Source organism: Leucoraja erinacea, chromosome 3 (assembly GCF_028641065.1).
Source record: "Leucoraja erinacea ecotype New England chromosome 3, Leri_hhj_1, whole genome shotgun sequence".
Taxonomy (NCBI): domain Eukaryota; kingdom Metazoa; phylum Chordata; class Chondrichthyes; order Rajiformes; family Rajidae; genus Leucoraja; species Leucoraja erinaceus.
The window spans coordinates 20,435,387-20,456,103 of NC_073379.1; the positions used below are offsets into that span (position 1 = coordinate 20,435,387).

Below are 20,717 nucleotides of genomic sequence, written 5' to 3' on the forward strand. Positions count from 1 at the left end.
AATGCTAACCCACTCATTCCTAGGATCATTCTTGTAAACCTCCTCTGTACCCTCTCCAGAGCCAGCACATCCTTCATCAGATATGGAGTACACATTTGCTCACAGTACTCCAAATGCGGCCAGACCAGTGCCTTATAGAGACTCAGCATGACGTCTCTGTTTTTGTATTCCAGTCCTATTGATATAAATGCCCGGAAGCCAACTTATCTGATGCATGGAAACTGACACACAAGTTTGTTTCTCTTTTTGGTAAATTCAACATTATTATTACCGCTCTGTTCTATAGACAATGTTACTCCATCTTGCACGTTATTTCCCACTCAGTGTCACTGACGGACAGCATCTGCTCTGTGTCACTGCTGAGAAGGCGAAGCATTGTTATGTGCTTTGTTTACTGTGGGAACATGGACAGAGAACAGGTCTCCCAGATCTACAAGGACACAAACACTCTCAGTGATGAGGGACGGTATGCGGAGGAAGATTCCTTACACCAGTGATTGGAAGGCCTTTTTGTAGATATGGCAATGACAGTGGCCAAAGAAATATCCATGAGCAAATCAAATCACACACACAAGGCACAATTGTCATTAGACACCTCTTTCTTCGCCCTCCACTGTTTTCCAATGTTCCCTGCTACTCTATTTCCCGAGCACCTCACTCTCATGCACAAACTTTTAGTTTAGAAATGCAGGCAATACCATCTGGTAAGCACGTGACTGCACCATCGAGACAGAGGATTCAGCAAGGAAAGCTCAGATCCTGGAGGTCTCACAGCTGTAGGTTGGCTTCCATTTCACGTGGGAGGACAACTGGATCAAACAACCAGCTGGCTGGCCAGAGGCTGATGTGTTAAATCCCTCCGTGACCAACTCTCACTGTGGATCTGCTACTTGGTGGTCAATCCTTACTGTGGATCTGCCCCTAGGTGGCCAAGTCTCACTGTGGAGCTCCTCCTTAGTGGCAAGGTACCTTGCCGCCACAGAGACCTGCTACTTGGATCTGCTACTTGGTAGCAAGGTCTCAATGTAGATCTGCTACTTGGTGGCCAAGTGCCACTGAGGACCTACTCCTTGGTGGCCAGGTCTCACTGTAGACCTGAAGATTGGTGGCCAAGTCCCACTATGAATCTCCTCCTTAATACCAAAGGTCTCTTGCGACTAGAGAGACCTGCTACATGGATCTGCTGCTTGGTGGCCAAGTCTCACTGTTGATCTGCTATTTGATACCCAGGTCAGGATCAAACTTGGGCCTCTGGAGCTGCGCGGTAGTAGATCTAATAGAAGCGCCATTGCGCGGCCTTGCACCACTGTGATGCACTTTCAGGAGTGAAAGTCCTGAACATTCACGTGGATTTCTGGATTTTTGAGATATCTACAAGTGCTGTCAGCGCTGCCCAACTGTCTCCTTAGCTCCTGGCCTATGGCAATTGCTGACCACCATTCAATGGGGCAAGGTCCCGTTTCCTTGCACTGAGAACATCAGTCTCATCTCTCAGGCAGCAGGGTGCTACCATCTAGGAAACATGGCATAGAATGTATCATTGGGCAGTCACGGTTGTGCAACAGTTGCCTTACAGCGAATGCAGCGCCGGAGACCCAGGTTCGATCCCAACTATGGTGCTGTCAGTACGGAGTTTCTACGTTCTCCCCATGATCTGAGTGGGTTTTCTCCGAGATCTTCAGTTTCCTCCCACACTCCAAAGACGTACAGGTTTATACGTTAATTGGTTTGGTAAATGTAAAAATTGTCCCTAATGGGTGTAGGATTGTATTAATGTGCGGGGATTGCTGGTCGGCGTGGACCCAGTGGGCTGAAGGGCTGTTTCCGCTCTGTATCTCTAAACTAAACTAATCTGCTACAGCTGTCTAGGAAATATTGAGAAGCGAAGAACATCTGGATGACAATGACATTCACCTCTTCAGGCAGAACAATCTAAGGGATAGGAATTGGACCCCTCCTGCAAAACATGGTAAATCTGTGACCACTGTCTTAGCTTCCGGAAAATAGTACTTCCCAAAGAGGTGGTTGTTGGGGAATGTGTCCCAACTTGCTCCTGTCTCTACATGTTCCTGCAAATGAATCATGTTTCCTCTCCTCTCTTTAACTCCTCTGCCTTCAGGAGCTCTCATCTCACTCCTCACACAACCCCAAATCCCATGGGTGTACCAGTGACAGAGATATTAAATTTAAAAAAAAAATAAGAGCTTACTCTGTACTCGACAAGAACAATGAAAATATGTTCTGCTCAACACATTCAAGTACATAAATTCCCAACATGTAGACATGCTCCATTTCCAATTTAAATGGGGTAAACTTGACTTTGAAATATATCAACATTCCTTTATCAAAAGCCTGGAACTCTCTCCCTCACAGCAGTGTAAGTAAACCCACACCTCGTGAAGTGTAGCAATTCAAGAAGTCACCTCACCACAACCTTCTCAAGGGCAATTAGGAATGGAAAATTAAATGCTGGCTCAACCTGCAAAGCTCATATCTCTTAAATGAACTAAAACAATAAAGAAAATTAATTACCTGTGAAAGGTGCACAGAATGTTGAGAAATAGTTTATTTCCTGCAAGTGCCCTGTTTCTTAATAAGCGTTACATGATCCATTTTCAGCACAGATGTTGGAGGGAGCACAATGTTGCAGTGGTAAAGTTGGCATCTTATGGGCCTGTCCCACTTAGGAGATTTAAAAAAAAAAATGTTCGGCGATAGTGGTGACAATTTTTGCTGTCTTGGTTGATGCCAGGTGTTGTTGTAGATTGTCGTCAGGTGTCGTAGGTGAATTCCATTAAAATTAGTCCCTGGCAGTCGCCTCAAGAGCCGCTTAAGTGGGACAGGCCAATTACAGAGTTCGATCCTGACTACGACCATTGTCTGTATGGAGTTTGTACATTCTCCCTGTGACCGCGTGGGTTTTCTCCAGGTGCTTGGGTTTCCTCCCACATTCCAAAGATGTGCTGGTTTGGTGGTTAATTGGCTTCTATAAATTGTCGCTAGTGTGTAGCATAGAACTAGTTTACGGGTGATCGCTGGTTGGCAGAGACCCGATCGGCCGAAAGGCCTGTTTCCAGGCTGTATCTCTAAACTAAAATGTTACAATGCTAAGGCATTCACGAGCTGTTCAAGCATGCACAGAAGCCAAACAGAAATGGTGTTCACTGCTCAAGACACACTGTTTTATTGTAGATAGACATAAAAAGCTGGAGCAACTCAGCGGGTCAGACAGCATAGCAGGAGAAAAGGAATAGGTGACATTTCATGAGATCATACGTTATATGAACAGAATCAGGCCATTCAGCCCATCAAGTCTGCTCTGCCATTCAATCGTGGCTGATCTATCTCTTCCTCCTAACCCCACTCTCCTGCCTTCTCCCCATAACCCCTGACATCTGTACTCATCAAGAATATATCTACCTCTGTGTTAAAAATATCAACTGACTTGGCCTCCACAGCCTACTGTGGCAAAGAATTCCACAGATTCACCACCCTCTGACGAAAGATTCTGTAGGGAAACACCATTTCGCTTGGGCAGCTTACAGCTTACAATATTGATTTCTCTAATTTCAAGTAACCCCGGAATTCCCTCGCTCTCCTTCCCTCCCCCAACCAAGTTGCACGAGCCTCTAGCAAACCACTAACAATAGCCTGTTTCCTTCATCATCGTTACTTTTTTTGCATATCTTTCATTCATCTGTTCTATTGAATCTGTGCAAAGAATTCCACAGATTCACCACCTCGGGTCGAGACCCTTCTTCAGAACTGTTTAATTGTGTCTACACATAAACTCTCGCTGGGGTTTTCAAACAAGACGCGCTAGCATTTTGCACATTTTGCATGTCCAAACTTCCGGAGGACCTACATGTGTCAGGCATGCTCACTTGTTCCAGTAACACTTGCCTGTAACTGGAATCCAGGGCAGTTGCGTTCATAGTCAAATTCCAGAAGCACTCCAGCATGTGAACGGGCCCCTTGCCCCGGCCCATAGAGGAGATAGGATTTCTGTACATTCTGCATTTACGGTGACATTGTACATTTAAGAAGCTATTCGTGCTTTCAATGCACACAGAGAAGAGGCCAGCACGAGTGCATCCTCATTCCACACTCAAACGCCCCAGTATGATTTTATCCACATTGTGCAACAGCTGGACAAGGAACTGGAAGAGATTGTTAATTTAATACCAATTGGTTTTACGTTACATGCAGCTTTATATTTTGGAACATAATCACTTGACGTTGGACAGTGGCTATTCAACAGCTCATTGCCTCTCTACGGCAACCTATGATAAGAGGGGATTTCCATCGAGTGAGCTTGATGCTCATTCGGGTCAGGGGGAAGAGTGAGCTCTGGCTTAATATCCTACAGCTTAGAGCTCTTTGACCAGATCAAGTGGATAAAAGGCACTTGAAAAATCAGAAATCCCCACTGGCAACAGATTCACTAACAAACAGTCTCAACGACGAAAGGTATTGTTGGAATAAGGCAGATTCTATATCGAAAGGTAGTTGTACAAACAGACATCTTTCTGCGGCTCTGCAGAGAGTAGTGCGTTCGGCCGAACGCACTATGGGAACTTCACTCGCCCCCCTGCAGGAACTATACAACAGGAGGTGCAACTCCAGAGCAAATAAAATCATGGGAGACCCCTTCCACCCCTGCAACGGACTGTTCCAGCTGCTACGGTCAGGCAAACGCCTCCGTTGCCATGCGGTGAGAATGGAGAGGTTGAGAAGGAGTTTCTTCCCAGAGGCAATTCGGACTGTAAACGCCTATCTCACCAGGGACTAACTCTACTGAACGTTTTTCCTTCCATTATTTATTATGTAAAAGAATATGTGTGTTATGATTGTGTTTATAATTTGTTTGGTTGTTTTGTTGTTTGTCTTTTGCACAAAAGTCCGCGAGCATTGCCACTTTCATTTCACTGCACATCTCGTATGTGTATGTGACAAATAAACTTGACTTGACTTGACTTTGCTCAAGGACTAAAATTTCATGGTTATTTAATTGAGAAATTGCCTCACCACCCCCGCAGTATACTTCCTGATTTTAGGGAGAACACCCATCATATCAGTTTTATAAGCATTTGTTCGTGGGAGGAATCGGGGTTCTGTAACTACTTAAATAGAATGGGACTCAGTGAATCATCCAGTCATTCCCGGAGCTGTCACTTGGATAGAGAGCCACACAGTAAGGGACAGCATAGTGGCGCAGATTTAGAGTTGCTGCCTTCCCGCGCCAGAGACCCGGTTTCGATCCCGACTGCGGGTGCTGCCTGCAGGGAGCTTGCATGCTCTTCTTGTGACCACGTCTGTTTTCTCTGGGAGCTCTGTTTTCCTCCCACACTCCAAAGACGTCCAGGTTGGTAGGTTGATTGGCATTGGTAAAAATTGTAAATTGTTCCCAGTGTGTAAGATAGTGCTATTGTATGGGGATTGCTGGTCAACGCAGACTAAGTGTGCTTAATGGTCTGTTTCCATGCTGTATCTCCAAACTAAACTTAAGTTAAGTTCATAAGTCATTGGAGGAGAATGCCATTCGGCCTATCGAGTCTACTCCGCCATTGTTAATCTATTTTTCCCTCTCAATCCAATCATGGTTAATTTATTTTTCCCTCTCAACCACATTCTCCTGCCTTCTCCCCATAACCTTTGACACCCTTCCTAATCAAGAACCTGTCAATCTCTGCTTCAAAACTATACAATGACTCAGCAATGAAGTCCACAGATCCACCACCCTCTGACTAAATAAATTTCTCCTTATCTCGTTTTAAAGGTACATCCTTTTATTCTTAAGGCTTAATGAAATTAGTTCAGAAGATATTGAATTTCTGACTTTATTAACAAACTGATACCAGGCCTATACTAATGATCAACTACAATAACGTTAGTCGCAACTACCCAAACTCAATAAAAGCAGGTCTGCGACTCAAAGCAATGACATCTTCCAGAAAATCAGCATTAGACTAAAGGGGCTGTCCCACTGCGGCGATCTAATTGGCGAGTTTAGAAGAGTTTGCCCTTGACTCATATTCGCAGCATGATCGACACGAGGTCCTAGGAGGTCTTTGTAACTCTCCTTTATGCTTGAGAGTAGTCCCTGCGTACTCAAGGCCTCAGCTAGGTCGTGACGTTTTTCCTCAACATGCTGAAAAATGCCCGCGAGTAAAAATAGGTGTTTAAAATAAAATTGATATTTTTTTACTCGTAGGTATAGTCGAAGTAGGTCGGAGTAGGTCAGCATGTTATTCGTAGGTAATCAAGGGTAGTCGAAGGTAATCGAAGGTAGTTAAAGGTAGTCGTAGATAGTCTTCATCATGGTCGAAGGGAGGTCGAAGGAGATCGGAGGAAGTTGTCTGCACTCTCCACTATTCGGTGTCCAATTTTCCTGAAGTTGGTCGAAGCTAGTCTTCAACATAGTCGAAGGAGGTTGAAGGAGGTCTTCCACATAGTCGAAGGAGGTCTTCAACATGACACTTTTTCAACCTCTCCTAAACTCTTCTAAATTCGCAATTAGGTCGCTGAAGTGGGACAGCCCCTTTATAGAACTTTTAATTGTTTGTTTTCCAACCTTTTAATCACAGGTAAAGCAGACAGAGATATAAAAGCCAATAAAACAGGAACTAAAGGCTGAAAGGTTACCAGACAGACATTTTCCCACCATTAATACTCATCTTGAATGAGCTCGATTTTCACACCCCCTATCTATTGTTCTAAATTAAAAACAAAATGTTACTTCAAATCCCCAAACCCTTGCTGATTTGATTTACCAGAAGATGCGCTGTTTAATTTCCATCTCCGTCATCCTTACCATTCTCTGCCACTTCTCCAAATCCCATCCGATCCCTTCAGCTTCACTTTCCACCAATGACAAGAATCTTTGGCTTTTGAAATTAAAAAGGCATGACCTTTCAGCTTTAATCCGAGAAGTTATTTTCTTTCCAATTCCCTCTTTGTTAAACTTCCCATGTCTGGCCGTACCTAAAGCTTTGTGTGATGTGGCAAGGCGGATTCAGTTAATGGAGGAGCAGGGATATCTTAAAACTGTCCCCGCTGTTCCCTCCCCATAAATAAATTATGTTCTAATTCCTTCAGGAAAACTCCCCATTGAATGGAATAGAATGAAACAAAACGCACTGGTCCAGATACCATGGAGAACATTCATGGCATAGAACATCATTGGAGCAATTCATGAAATCCAATGGTCTTAGATCAATTGATAGTTGGACCCTCTGCAATGGCATATTTTGTTTTCTATGTAGCACTCAACCGGTTTGCAAGCAAACAAAGACAACGTTCTGGAGGAACTCCACAGATGAAGCAGCATTTATCTGTAGAGGTTAAAGAAACTCTTAATGTTCCAGGTCAAGTCCCTGCACATCTGGATTGAAAGGGGAGAGGGAAGATAGCCAGTATAAAGAGGCGAAGAGGAGGGGTGAGGCAGGGGCCAGGAGTGAGGCAACATGTGGAACAAGGAAGGGTGAAGGATCAGCAGATGGAGCGATGTGGGAGAGGGGGAGTTAGAATTGGGAGACAGGTGAGTGTGGGTGGAAGCAGACAAGAATAAATAAGGATTATCCAAATGAAGGATGTGCTGGGTCTGGAGTTGGTCCAGTGGAGGTTTACAACAATGATCTCAGGAATTAGTAGGTTAACCTATGATGAGCGTTTGACGGCACTGGGCCTGTGCTCGCTGGAGTTTAGAAGAAGTAGGGGGAACCTCATAAAAACATTCATGGGGGGGGGGGGGGGGGGGGGATGTGTGTGGAGGATGTTTCCACTAGTTGGAGAGTCTAGGAACAGAGTTCATAGCCTTAGAATTAAAATAGATTATTTTAAGAAGAAGATGAGAAAATTGTTTGGTCAGAGGGTGGTGAATCTGTGGAATTCTTTGCCACAGAAGGGGTTCTGGGGAGAAGGCAGGAGATGGGGTTAGGAGGGAGAGATAGATTAGTCATTATTGAATGGTGGAGTAGACTTGATGGGCCAAATGGCCTAATTCTGCCGCTATTCCTCATGACCTCCCATGTTGGCAAGTGAGGACATAATTGATCAATTGGCTTCCTTCTTGTGCTGCATCAAGATGGAGTGTTGCAACAGCCCCTCCGAGTCTGCGCTGAGCAATGATCACCCCATATACCAGCATTATCCCACACATTAGGGGCAATTAACACTTACAAAGGCCAAATAGCCCACAAACTTGTGCATCGTTGGTGGAAACTGGAGCGCCTGGAAGAAACCCACGCGGACACGGGGAGAATGTATAAACTCCGCACAGTCAGCACCCGTAGTTAGGACCGAACCTGAGCATCTGGTGCTGTGAAGCAGCAACTCTACAGCTGCGCCACTGTGCCGCCCAACAGGGTTTTGCTTTGCGATTTAAGTCACAAAAAACAACATTTAAATCACAAAAGTAGCAAAAGGCAGACTGCCATGTGAATCAATTTCAAGGCATTTCTGTCTGCGATAACATTTAACAACCCTTAAAATAAAACCAATCTATGAAGCAGCTCAGAAGACAGATTTCCAACAAGCCTCTGTAACTGGGCTTCTGGTTATCTCCTCCCAATGGAAATAAATCAACGAGAATCTCCCTTTGTTACGGCTCTCCCTTGTATATGCCATCTCCATGCCTCTTGCTCTCAGGGTCTCAATCCCCCCCCCCCCCCCCCCCCCCAATGGGTGATGATCCAAATTACCCTCGGGTGCAGAGGGCAGATCTGGAGAATGGGAATTACCACAGTTTATGCCCTTCCATGCCCTGATCCCCACGGGCAGCGATGACTTTCCCCATCGAGCCGCTGACTCATTTACTCGCTTCTCTGGCGCTTCGACTGTTGCAGATCAATCAAATCAATGAAGTTGCTGACTGTGCCTGAAATGCGGGGCCACTACTCTCACCACAACCAATTGCAGAAGAAAGCAGATGTCTGTCAACTGATGATAAGGGAGTTTCTTTTATAGGGATCTTTAAAATGGGCTTGAGCATGCAAAACCCAATGTCACTGCAATCGTTAGCACGGTTTGAAGACAAAATACTGTCATGTTTTCAGTTTCAAGTAAATGAGGTTTCTTTAGACTTTAGGTTATTATTTTATCATGTGCCGTTACAATACTCACCACACACTTCCTCACCCCCCCCCCCATGCCCACCCCACCCATTCGTTTATTTATTTCACCTTCCATTTTGAGATATATGCATCTTTAAACATCATAGGAGACTGCCGTTCGGCTCATCATATCCATGCCAGCTCCCAGGACAGTCACAAATTTACCTACAATTTGCTTTCTCTCACGCATGCCCATCAGCTCAGTTTAGTTTATTTTTGAGATACAATGCGGAAATAAGCACTTCGACCCATGGAGTCCGCACCGACCAGTGATCTTCGTACATTAACACTGCCCTACACACATTCGGGACATTTTACAATTATACCAAGCCAATTCACCTACAAACCTAGGAAACCGAAGATCTCGGAGAAAACCCACGCAGGTCACGGGGAGAACGTACAAACTCCGTACAGGCAGCACCCCTAGTCGGGATCGAACCTGGGTCTCCGGTGCTGCAAGCACTGTAAGGTAGCAACTCTACCTCTGTGCCACCGTGCAACCCTGGTTTAATGGAATGCTTTTGCAAATCACTATAACTACCGACAAATTTAAGGGACTATTGTTTCAGATGTGGGCGTGTTATTTAAAAAGTTTGAGGAGAAAGTGTTCACCTCTGTAAAATAGACTATCTGAGCTGTAGAATTCATGGGGATGAGAATACAAGAATAAAACGTTTATTTAATATTACTGCAGGAAAAGAAGCAATGATAGCAACAATGTCACCACTTGACGAAGGGAAAAGGCAATTCTGAATTTAGTGTTGTGTAATGAACTGGATTTGATTAGGGAACTCGAGGTAAAGATTATGAGAGTGACCATAATATGATGTTTTAACCTACAATTTGAGAGGGAGAAGGGAAAATCGTAAGTGTCAGTAATACAGTTGAGCAAAGGGGACTATGGAGGCATGAGGGAGGAGCTGGCCAAAGTTGAATGGAGAGGTATTTCTGGGAATGATACAGAAGGTGCAGCATCAGTTCATTCCAAAGAGGAAGAACGATTCTAAGGCGAGTAAGAGGTGACCGTGGGCGACAAGGGAAGTCAAGGACGGTATATAAAAATAAAAGAGACATACAACATAGCAAAGATGAGAGGGAAGCCAGAAGATTGGGAAAATTTTAAGGAGCAACAGAAGATAACTAAAAAGGCAATACAGGCAGAAATAATGAGGTATGAAGGTAAGCTAGTCAAGAATATAAAGGAGGATAGTAAAAGCTTCTTTAGGTACTGCATGTGAAGAGGAAAAAATTAGTTAAGACAAATGTGAAGACAGAAACAGGTGAATTTATTATGGGGAACAAGGAAATGGCAGATGAGTTGAACAGATACTTTGGATCTGTCTTCACCAAGGAAGACACAATCTCCCAGATGTACTAGTGGCCAGAGCACCTCGGGTGACGGAGAAACATTAGGCTGGAAATGGTGTTGGGTAGACTGATGGGACTGAAGGCTGATAAATCCCCAGAGCCTGATGGTCTTCATCCCGGGGTACTTACGGAGGTGGCTCTAGAAATTGTGGACACATTGGTGATCATTTTCGATTGTTCTATAGATTCAGGAATAGTTCCTGTGGATTGGAGGGTAGCTAATGTTATCCCACTTTTTAAGAAAGGAGGGAGAGAGAAAACAGGGAATTATAGACCAGTTAGCCCAACATCGGTGGTGGGGAAGATGCTGGAGTCAATTATAAAAGATGAAATAGAGGCACATTTGGGTAGCAGTAATAGGATCGGTCCGAGTCAGCATGGATTTACGAAGTGGAAATCATGCTTGACTAATCTTCAGGAATTTTTTGAGGATGTGACAAGTAAAATGGACAAGGGAGAGTCAGTGGATGTAGTGTACCTGGACTTTCAGAAAGTCTTTGATAAGATCCCACATAGGAGATTATTGGGCAAAATTAGAGCACATGGTATTGGGGATAGGGTACTGACATGGATAGAAAATTGGTTGGCTGACAGGAAACAAAGAGTAGGGATTAACGGGTCCCTTTCAGAATGGCCGGCAGTGACTAGTGGGATACCGCAAGGCTCGGTGCTAGTACTGCAGCTATTTACAATATACATTTATGATTTAGACGAAGGGATTAAAAGTAACAATAGCAAATTTGCAGATGACACAAAGCTGGGTGGCAGTGTGAACTGTGAGGAGGATGCTATGAGGATGCAGGATGACTTGGACAGGTTAGGTGAATAGGCAGATGCATGGCAGATGCAGTTTAATGTGGATAAATGTGAGGTTATCCACTTTGGTGACAAGAACAGGAAGGTAGATTCTTATTTGAATGGTATCAAGTTGGGAAAAGGGGATGTACAACAAGATCTTTTACATCAGTCACTGAAAGAAAGCATTTAAGAAGGAACTGCAGATGTTGGAAAATGCTGAAAATGCTGAAAGAAAGCATGCAGGTAGTGAAGAAAGTTAATGGCATGTTGGCCTTCAAAACAAGAGGACTTGAGTATTGAAGCAAAGAGGTCCTTCTGCATTTGTACATGGCCATAGTGAGACCACACAAAGTATTTTGTGCAGTTTTGTTCTCCAAACTTGAGGAAGGAGGTTCTTGCTATTGAGGGAGTGCAGCGTACGTTTACAATGTTAATTCCCGGGATAGCGGGACTGCCACATGTTGAAAGAATGGGACAACTGGGCTTGTATACTCGGGAATTTAGAAGGATGTGAGGGGATTTTATTGAAACATATAAGATTATTAAGGAATTGGATACGCTAGAGACAGGAAACATGTTCCCAATGTTGGGGGAGTCCAGAACCAGGGATCACAGTTTAAGAATAAGGGGCAGGCCTTTTAGAACAGAGATGAGGAAACATTTTTTTCACCCAGAGAGTTGTGAATCTGTAGAATTCTCTGTTTCGGAAGGCAGTGGAGGCTGATTCTCTGGATGCTTTCAAGAGAGAGTTAGACAGGGCTCTTAAAGATAGCGGAGTCAGGGGATATGGGGAGAAGGCAGGAACGGGGTACTGATTGTGAATGATCAGCCCTGATCACAGTGAATGGAGGTGCTGGCTCGAAGGGCCAAATGGTCTACTCCTGCCCCTATTGCCTACTGTCTATTATCTATTGAGCCATTTCAGGTTATTGACTGAAGCACACAAACTAGTTGCAATCTGTCAGAATTTAACATACCATTCTTTAAAGGAGCCATAATCAACCTCTGACCATGAAAACCTGGGCAGTCGCACCGAGTTGCTGCAACCCTCATCATTTTATAATTTCAGCTCTCACTAATCAGCCATTCACACAAAATTCGAAACAGATAAAATGGACATAATTTAGGGACAGCACGGTGAAGCAGCGATATAGTTGCTGCCTTAAGGACCCGTCCCACTCTGGCGTAATTTGCGCGTCATTTACCCGACATCATTTACGCGTCACGACGCACGAAGCGCACGTGATGCGCGCATGGCGTGCATTATGCGAGCATGGTACGTGGTGATGTAGGCAGTGACGCGCAGCGCCACAGGATTTTGGGATTCACATAATCTTCGCGCGCCACCTGCCGAAGGGCCCGTTTCTTTGTTGTATTTCTAAACTAAAATTAAACTAAACCAGTGAAGAGGAAATTGCATGTGAGAGCCCTCCCCCCTCTATATCCACGTCTGCACACTTGCAGAGGTAACGTCGGGCAGCAAGAACCGTGTCAAACCATTTCATCTGTATCCCACTGCAGCATTCCAAGTGCCATTCAGCGTAGGTCAATTGATTCGACATGTATTGGGAATCAAATCTGTCCATCTTGAGTTTGTAAAGCCCCAACGCCCTTGGCAACCAAATCCTAGTCCAAAGTCTGCATTCCATTATTGGAAAATTATGCACCGGAAGGCGAAGAGCCTAAAGAATAACTCGTGGGGTATATGAAGCCATTCAACATGGGTGAACAGCTGATTAAAAGTCCACGTGGGGTCTCATTCTTGGGGTCATTCTGTTCAGAAGTCAAGGGAGGTCATTTTTAACTCAAATGCCTCACTAAGGGATATATCCTCCAGCAGGATTGTCTGATATGTGTTAACAAAGGCAATAACAATATACCATCACAAATGAAAGTGAAAGACCGGGACTGCCTTGCACAACTGCATTTAAATCTTCAACATCTCAACAACGCATGCAACAAAATATCGCCACTTCAGCTGCAAGGGAGCATGTTGTTTTCAGCCATCGAGGAACTTACCAGTTACTGCAGCTGAGCTGACGAGCATGATCAGGAAGCACTGCATCCACATGATCATTTTGTGAAGCTCAACTGGACAAGGGTAGGCAACGTTTCTGGGTAACGTGCAAGATTTGCTGCTCCCCCCCGGCATTCTGTCAGTACTTCACACTCAGCATTCACCGACTGCAGGTCTGCGAAAAGAAAATAATAAATGGTTAATTATTTATTAAACAAAGGGCATGAGAGTAAGCAAGAGGAGAAACATAAGCATAAGCTTGAATTGAATTGAATTTGAATGGAATACTTTATTGACACTTGCGACAAGTCACAGTGAATTTATTTTCTGTGCGTGCATACCCAATAGTCACCACATAGAGGGTGCTTACAAAGTTACAAATCCCCTCCCCCCCCGTGCCAGGTCCCCCCTTTTTGAACGTCAACCGCCACTCAGACAAGAGTAGTGTAGAGAGGGACAAGAGTTAACGCGCTCGCCAACTCAGTCATGACTGAAGAAGTGCCTCGACCCAAATCGCCACCCATTCCTTCTTTCCCCACATGCTGCCCGACCCGCTGAGTTACTCCAGCATTTTGTGTCTAACGTCAGTGTAAACCAGCATCTGCAGCTCCTTCCTACATATTCCTGACTTCCGCGCCTGGAACGGGAACAAGCTGCTGGTCGCATCCCTGCAAAAGCGACCTATTCAAGCGATGTATTCAAGAGAGAGTTAGACATAGCTCTTGGGCCTAATGGAATCAGGGGAGAAAGCAGGAGCGGGGTTCTGATTTTGGATGATCAGCCATGATCATATTGAACGGAGGTGCTAGCTCGAAGGGCCGAATGGCCTTCTCCTGCACCTATTTTCTATGTTTCTATGTTTCTTTGCTTATACTGCTGGGTTCAAAATTGACTGCAGGGCAGCATTCAGGTAAGCTGAATGGAAGTCCAATGCACTATAATTCTGCTCCAAGGCACAACTGGCAGGAAATATTCAGTCCCATTCCTTGATGAAAGTGCCAACCTGGAGTAAAAAGTGCAGGGAAGTGTTTTCACCTATTTTTAAATAATTTCATATTTTTAATCCATTTTTACCACATTCTAAAATATTTTTTACTTAAAAAAAAAAAAAATCACAACCTCAACTAGTTTTATACATTGAAAGGCCAGGGGGTGGAGTTGGTAACGGGGTCGGGCCAATGCCTCAAAATCTGCCACTTGTAAATCCTGTGCTCCAAGGAATAGATGCATAGCCTGCTCAACCTCTACCTATAGCTCAGTCCCTCGAGTCCTGGCAACATCCTTGTAAATCTTCACTCTACCCTTTCCAATTTGACAACATCTTTCCCATAACACAGCGCTCAGAGCGGAACACAATACTCTAAGTGAGGCCTCACCAACGTCTTATACAACTGCAACATGACCTCCTATACTCAATACTCTCCTCGGATGAAGCAAGATTCAGCTACATGCTAATCTGCATCTTAGTGGTTCCCATCTTCATCAGGAGACCTTTGAACTGAAGCATTAAATTCCCTTTCTCTCTTCCCTGCTGTGCATCTCTCACATCATCTGCTTTGGTTCATAATTTCCAACACTGTCGATGATTGCTTTTGTATGATTGTGAAAGTGGAGATTCCAACAAACATTAAGGCCATTGTTCATGGGAACTTACCACCGTAATAAGCTCATAAGGAATTGGAGTAGAATTATGCCATTCGGCCCATCAAGTCTATTCCGCCATTCAATAATGGCTGCTCTATCTCTCCCTCTTAACCCCATTCTCCTGCCTTCTCCCCATAATCAACATCTGTACTAATCAAGAATCCACCTATCTATGGCTTAAATATATCCACTGATTTGGCCTCCACAGCCTGCTGTGGCAAAGAATTCCACATTCACCACCCTCTGACTAAAGAAATGTCGCATCATCTCCTTCCTGAAAGAACATCCTTTAATTCCGAGGCTATGACCTCTAGTCCTAGACTCTCTCACTAGTGGGAAACATCCTCTCCACATCCACTCTATCCAAGCCTTTCACTATGCTGTATGTCTCAATGAGGTCCCCCTCATTCTTCTAAACACCAGCGAGCACAGTCCCAGTGTTGACAAATGCTCATCATAGGTTAACCTTCTCATTCCTGTGATCATTCTTGTAAACCTCCTCGGGATCCTCTCCAGTCAGCTAATCCTTCCACAGATATGGTGCCCAAAATTGCTCACAATATTTCAAATGCACCTTATAGAGCCTCAACATCACATCCCTGTTTTTGTATACAAGCCCTCTTGAAATAAATCCTAGCATTGAGTGTTCTGTCTTTACTACCTATAAAAACAAACCAGGTCACATGCATTGCACTTGTCAAGTTTTGCAATGGCAGATAGTGAATAAATCAACCACTAACGGTGGTTGGCTTAGGGCGGCAAAATGGTGCAGCAGTAGTTTAGTTTAGTTTAGTTTAGAGATACAGCATGAAAACAGGCCATTCGGCCCATCAAGTCCGCGACAAACATCGATCCCTGCACATTGACACGATCCTACACAGACTCAGGACAATTTACATTCATACCAAATCAATTAACCTAAAAACCTGTACATCTTTGGAGTGCGGGAGGAAACGGGAGCACCCGGTGAAACCCCGCGCAAGTCACGGGGAGAACTTACAAACCCCGTACAGACAGCATCTGCAGTTGGAATCGAACCCAGGTCCATGGAAGGCTGCAACTCAACCACTGCGCCACTGTGCTGCCCTAAACAGTGAAGTTGCTGCTCTACAGGGTCAGTTAAACAAAGGGAGAAAGGGGTCAGTAAGTCAGTGAAGGGGAGGCAAGAATAGTGGCCCGAGTAAGAAGCAGGGAGAGTGGGCAATTAAGGTTTAGCAAGCACATACGAGATGTTATTTGCCACACAACCTTTCCTCCCTGCAGCTTAACATCACCCAAGGAGCCAGTTGCCAACCCATTGGGATTTCTGAATGATAGAATAGCAGATTGTTGGAATTTTACTGTGGAAGTTTTCAAATGTCGTGTTGAAACGTTTTGTTTTTAAATCTCTTGTGTTTTATTATTTCTTACTCTTGAAAGATTTCTACTCCACACACCACAGACGTGTTAAAAGTACATGATAATTCTCAGGAACATATTTTAGCAGGAACCTCACAGTATACCCTTGTGAATGCAATGAGTGGAGGTACCTTATGGGTCATCTGAAGTACAAGAATGAGCGCCCCACTCTCTTCTCACTGCAGCTATCTACAATTTTAAAACACACTAAACTGCCTCTTCACAAAGGCAAACACAACTAAAATGAAAGGTTCGAAAACCCCAAACTTAGAAAACAATCTAATAGCTTGGATATCACTCATTACGTACAATTATGTGAATCTTTCTGCATTTTAAAATCTGTTCGGTAAAATTAAATCTCAGAACCCAGCAAGTGGTATGTTTCTTTACACTGAATTCTTCTGAAATGTGAATGGGCAACATATTTTCAGATTTATGTTTGAATGATACTCAGCCTCAATATCCACAATTTTCAATTGCAGAATATTGATATACATTCAGAAGTAGACACCAACTTGTTCACGAGCAGTTAGTGGTCCAGCTTTGATAAACTACCAGCTAAAGGCAATGACTAAATGTGTTACCTACAGTAGCATTTGTAATTTGGTCTAAAATATATAATTTATGTAGTTTAGTTTAGTTTAGAGATACAGCACGTAAACAGGCCCTTCAGCCCACTGAGTCACCGAGTCCGTGCTGACCAGCGATCCCTGCACACATACTCCATCCTACACCCACTAGAGACGCTTTACAATTTGACCAAGCCAATTGATCTACAAACCTGTACGTCTGGAGTGTGGGAGGAAAACCGAGCTACTGAAGAAAACCCACGCAGGTCACGGAAAGAGCGTACTAACTCCGTACAGACACCACCTTTAGTCAGGGTCGAGCCCGGGTCTCTGGTGCGCAAGGCATCAACTCTACCGCTGCTCCACCATGCCGTCTCTATTTGCAATAGTACAAATGATATAGAACAATGTTTTGCCCACAAGGACAGTTAATGAACGTTACTCTGCAAGAAAACTGTCCAAGCTCACTTCCGTAGAAACAATTGTGCATGTTAACACCAATAAAACAAAACCTGAAGCAACCTGCACCCACTGTACAGCACTGTCCTCTTACAATGAAGGTCCATTGAAGGACCAGGGGAAATGTAGCCAATTCCAAAATCTCTGGAGTCTCCTCATAATGAAGGCAAACATCAAAGATGAAAATCACCAGAGCCTGAAGTGAACCAGCACAGCCTTTGGGTTTCTGAGGAAGAAGATCAAAGCCTCAAATCTGGCATATAGCTCGTGATCTGCCGCATAGCAGTCATCTCTAAAGAGAGCGCAGGAAAGATTTAGGAGGATGTTGCCAGGACCAGAGGGGCTCAGTTATTAGGAGAGGTTGGGCAGGCTGAGACTTTTAGATAGGCATATGGAGATGCAGGGAATGGAGGAATTTGGATTATGTGCATGTAGATAGGAGTTGCTCTTGGCCTTATGTTCGACACAGACATTGTGGGCCGAAGGGCCAGTTCTTGGGCTGTTTTGTTCTATGTTTATCCCTTGGAGAGTAAAAGGTTGAGGGGTGACCTTACAGAGGTGTATAAAATCATGAAGAGCATAGATAGAATGGATGCATACAGTATCTTTCCCCATGCCGGGGTATCGAGAATTTGAGGTCAAAGATTTGAGGGGAAAAAGGAACACGAAGGGCAACTATTTTTTGTGGACCGCGTGTGGAATGAGCTGTTGAGGCAGGTATGATAACAACATTTTAAAGACATTTGTACAAGTTCATGAACAGGAAAGGCCGAGAGTGATATGAGCCAAATGGGACAAGTTTAGTTGGGGTACCTTGGTTGGCATGAATGAGTTTGGCCTGGTTCTGTAGTACATGATTATATAATTGCTCGCTTGTATACCTCAACAGGCACATGGACTTTGCAGAGCAGGCATCACCTAACAACAGTACAGAAGTAACATCAGTGATATTGCCATACAAAATCCATACAAAATCTACCAAATCCACTAGGAGGATAAGTGAACCAATGTCAACATTTTCTCCTAAGCTAACATCCAAAGATAGCAGGTTCAAACAACTCTTTGTTTTCATGCTTGGAGCTCCCAAAACTGACACCATCCTGGTATTTCCTCATAACAGAGAGATACCGGGCAGAGGAAATGACCCTCTGATGGTGAGAGGACTAAGGATGTTCTCAAAGCCTTCTTGAGAAAGGGCAGCACAGTAGTGCAGCGGTAGAGTTGCCACCTTACATGTGTTCAATCCTGACTACGGTACTGTCAGTATGTACGTTCTCCCCGTGACCTGCGTGGGTTTTCTCCGAGAACTTTGGTTTCCTCCCAAACTCCAAAGGCGTACAGGTTTGTAGGTTGATTGGCTTGGTATAAATGTAAGTTGTTCCTAGTCTGCGTAGGATAAATGTCCTGTTTCTGCGCTGTATCTGTAATCTAAACTAAACTATGTGCAACATCTTACAGGAATCTTTGGCCCGCAGGGTGGATGGGCAGTTTGGAAATTGGATCAAAAGAGCAAGGGTGCATTCAGGTATTGAGAATCTCAGTCCTTTCACTGAAAGCTAACAGAAGTTCACTGTGAACAATGTAAGAAGCACACCTTCTTCAAAACTAGCCACATCAGCCCATCAAGTACCTGTCACCCCATCTGTAGAGTCAAGCATAATCAAGGATGACACCCCAATCACTCCCTCTTTCCCCCTTTCCCGTCAGGTAAGAGGCACAGAAGTGTGAAAACGCACACCTCTAGATTCAGGAACAGTTTCATCCCAGCTGTTATCAGGCAACTGAACCATCCTATCACCAACTAGAGAGCAGTCCTGAGCTACCTTCTACCTCATTTGAGACCCTTGGCCTATCTTTAATCGGACTTTATTGGACTTTACTTTGCACTAAACATTATTCCCTCCATCCTGCATCTGTACAATGTGGACAATTCGATGGCAATCATGCATTGTCTTTCCGCTGACTGGTTAGCACGCAACAAAAGCTTTACACTTCGGTACACATGACAATAAAATAGACTGAAGCAGAAAGTGATCTGTTGAGGCAGGTACTATCACAATGTTTAAGAAACATTTAGACAGGTACATGGATTGGACAGGTTTAGCCGGAATTTGGACAAATGCAGGCATGTGGGATGAGTGTAGTTGGGACATGTTGGCCAGTGTGGGCAAGTTGGACCGAAGGGCCTGTTTCAATGCTGTAAGACTCTATAACACCTCTGTTGTTGATCGTGGAAGCCAAGCGCTGGAATAGAAGCAATGTGACACCCGCAGGCTCGGCATAATGAAAATTAAAAATAAATCCGATTATTTATTTCAAGATTATCATGTATGGACGTGGCCTTAAACAAAATGACAGCCTATTTTCACAGAATAAAAGACCTTTCCATATATTTTTAGCATTTTCCATACATGCCAGTCTGAGGACATCACTAAAAGCGAGCAAATTTAAATATTGTATAAAAATAACGAAGGGTTTCTATTTATAGAGGTTGCAAGGACATTTGTAGGTCCCAAGATGTTGGCCAGTCAAAGACATACACTGTAAAACATGGCCATTGTTGAAGAGTAATATGCCAGACAATTGGGAGACACAAGGAACTACAGGGACAGGAAAGTTGCATAGAACAAAAATAACTGGGGCAATTCAATGAGTCAGGCAACATTTCAGGAAGACATTGATAGGTCATGTTTCGGGTTGAGACCCTTCTCCAATTTGAAGAAGGAACCCAACTTAAAATGTCACCAACCCAAGTCCTCCAGAGATGCTCCTGACCCTATGAGTTACTCCAGTTCTTTGTGTTCTACCCCAGATGATTTTATGGGTAGACACGAAATGCTGGAGTAACTCCGAAGGTCAGGCAGCATCTCTGGAGAAAAAGAATAGTTGACGTTTCTTGTCGGTATCCTTCTTCAACCAGAAACATCACCTATACTCGTTCTCCAGAGATGCTGGATCACCCGCTGAATTACTCCAGCATATTGCATCTATCTTCTGTATAAATGAGTATCTTCAGTTCCTTCCTACACAAACTTTGTGGGTAGCACTGTCTCACTGTGCCAGTGAGATAAATGATCAGTCAATGCATTTAGCAATAACATTTGAAAAGTAAATATGAGGTAGGACTGTTTAGAAATATTTTTGCTGCTCTGAGAATATTGATGAATATTGAGAATATGCTCCAACTGTAACTGCTCAGACAGGAAGGCACTGCAGAGGGTAGTGAGGGGAGCAGAGAGGATCATTGGCGTCTCCCTACCCTCGGTACAAGAATGGTTCTAGAGCCGCTGTCTGAAAAAAGCTCTGAGAATAGCTAAGGACAAACTGCACCCCCTCCACACACATCTGGAT

The 20,717-nt window shown here is 44.1% G+C and overlaps 1 protein-coding gene across 8 annotated transcripts in view; it reads right to left on the reverse strand.

The window, feature by feature from the left end:
- The window catches only part of adgrl3.1 (adhesion G protein-coupled receptor L3.1), a 623,227-nt gene that overhangs the window by 414,715 nt on the left and 187,795 nt on the right, over positions 1-20,717 (reverse strand). For all 8 annotated transcript variants that reach the window (XM_055632233.1, XM_055632235.1, XM_055632237.1 and 5 more), the window contains one exon: positions 13,299-13,471. In XM_055632233.1, coding sequence (XP_055488208.1) covers positions 13,299-13,431 — 133 coding nt within the window. In that variant the 5' untranslated portion in view covers positions 13,432-13,471. The remainder of the gene's footprint in view (positions 1-13,298; positions 13,472-20,717) is intronic.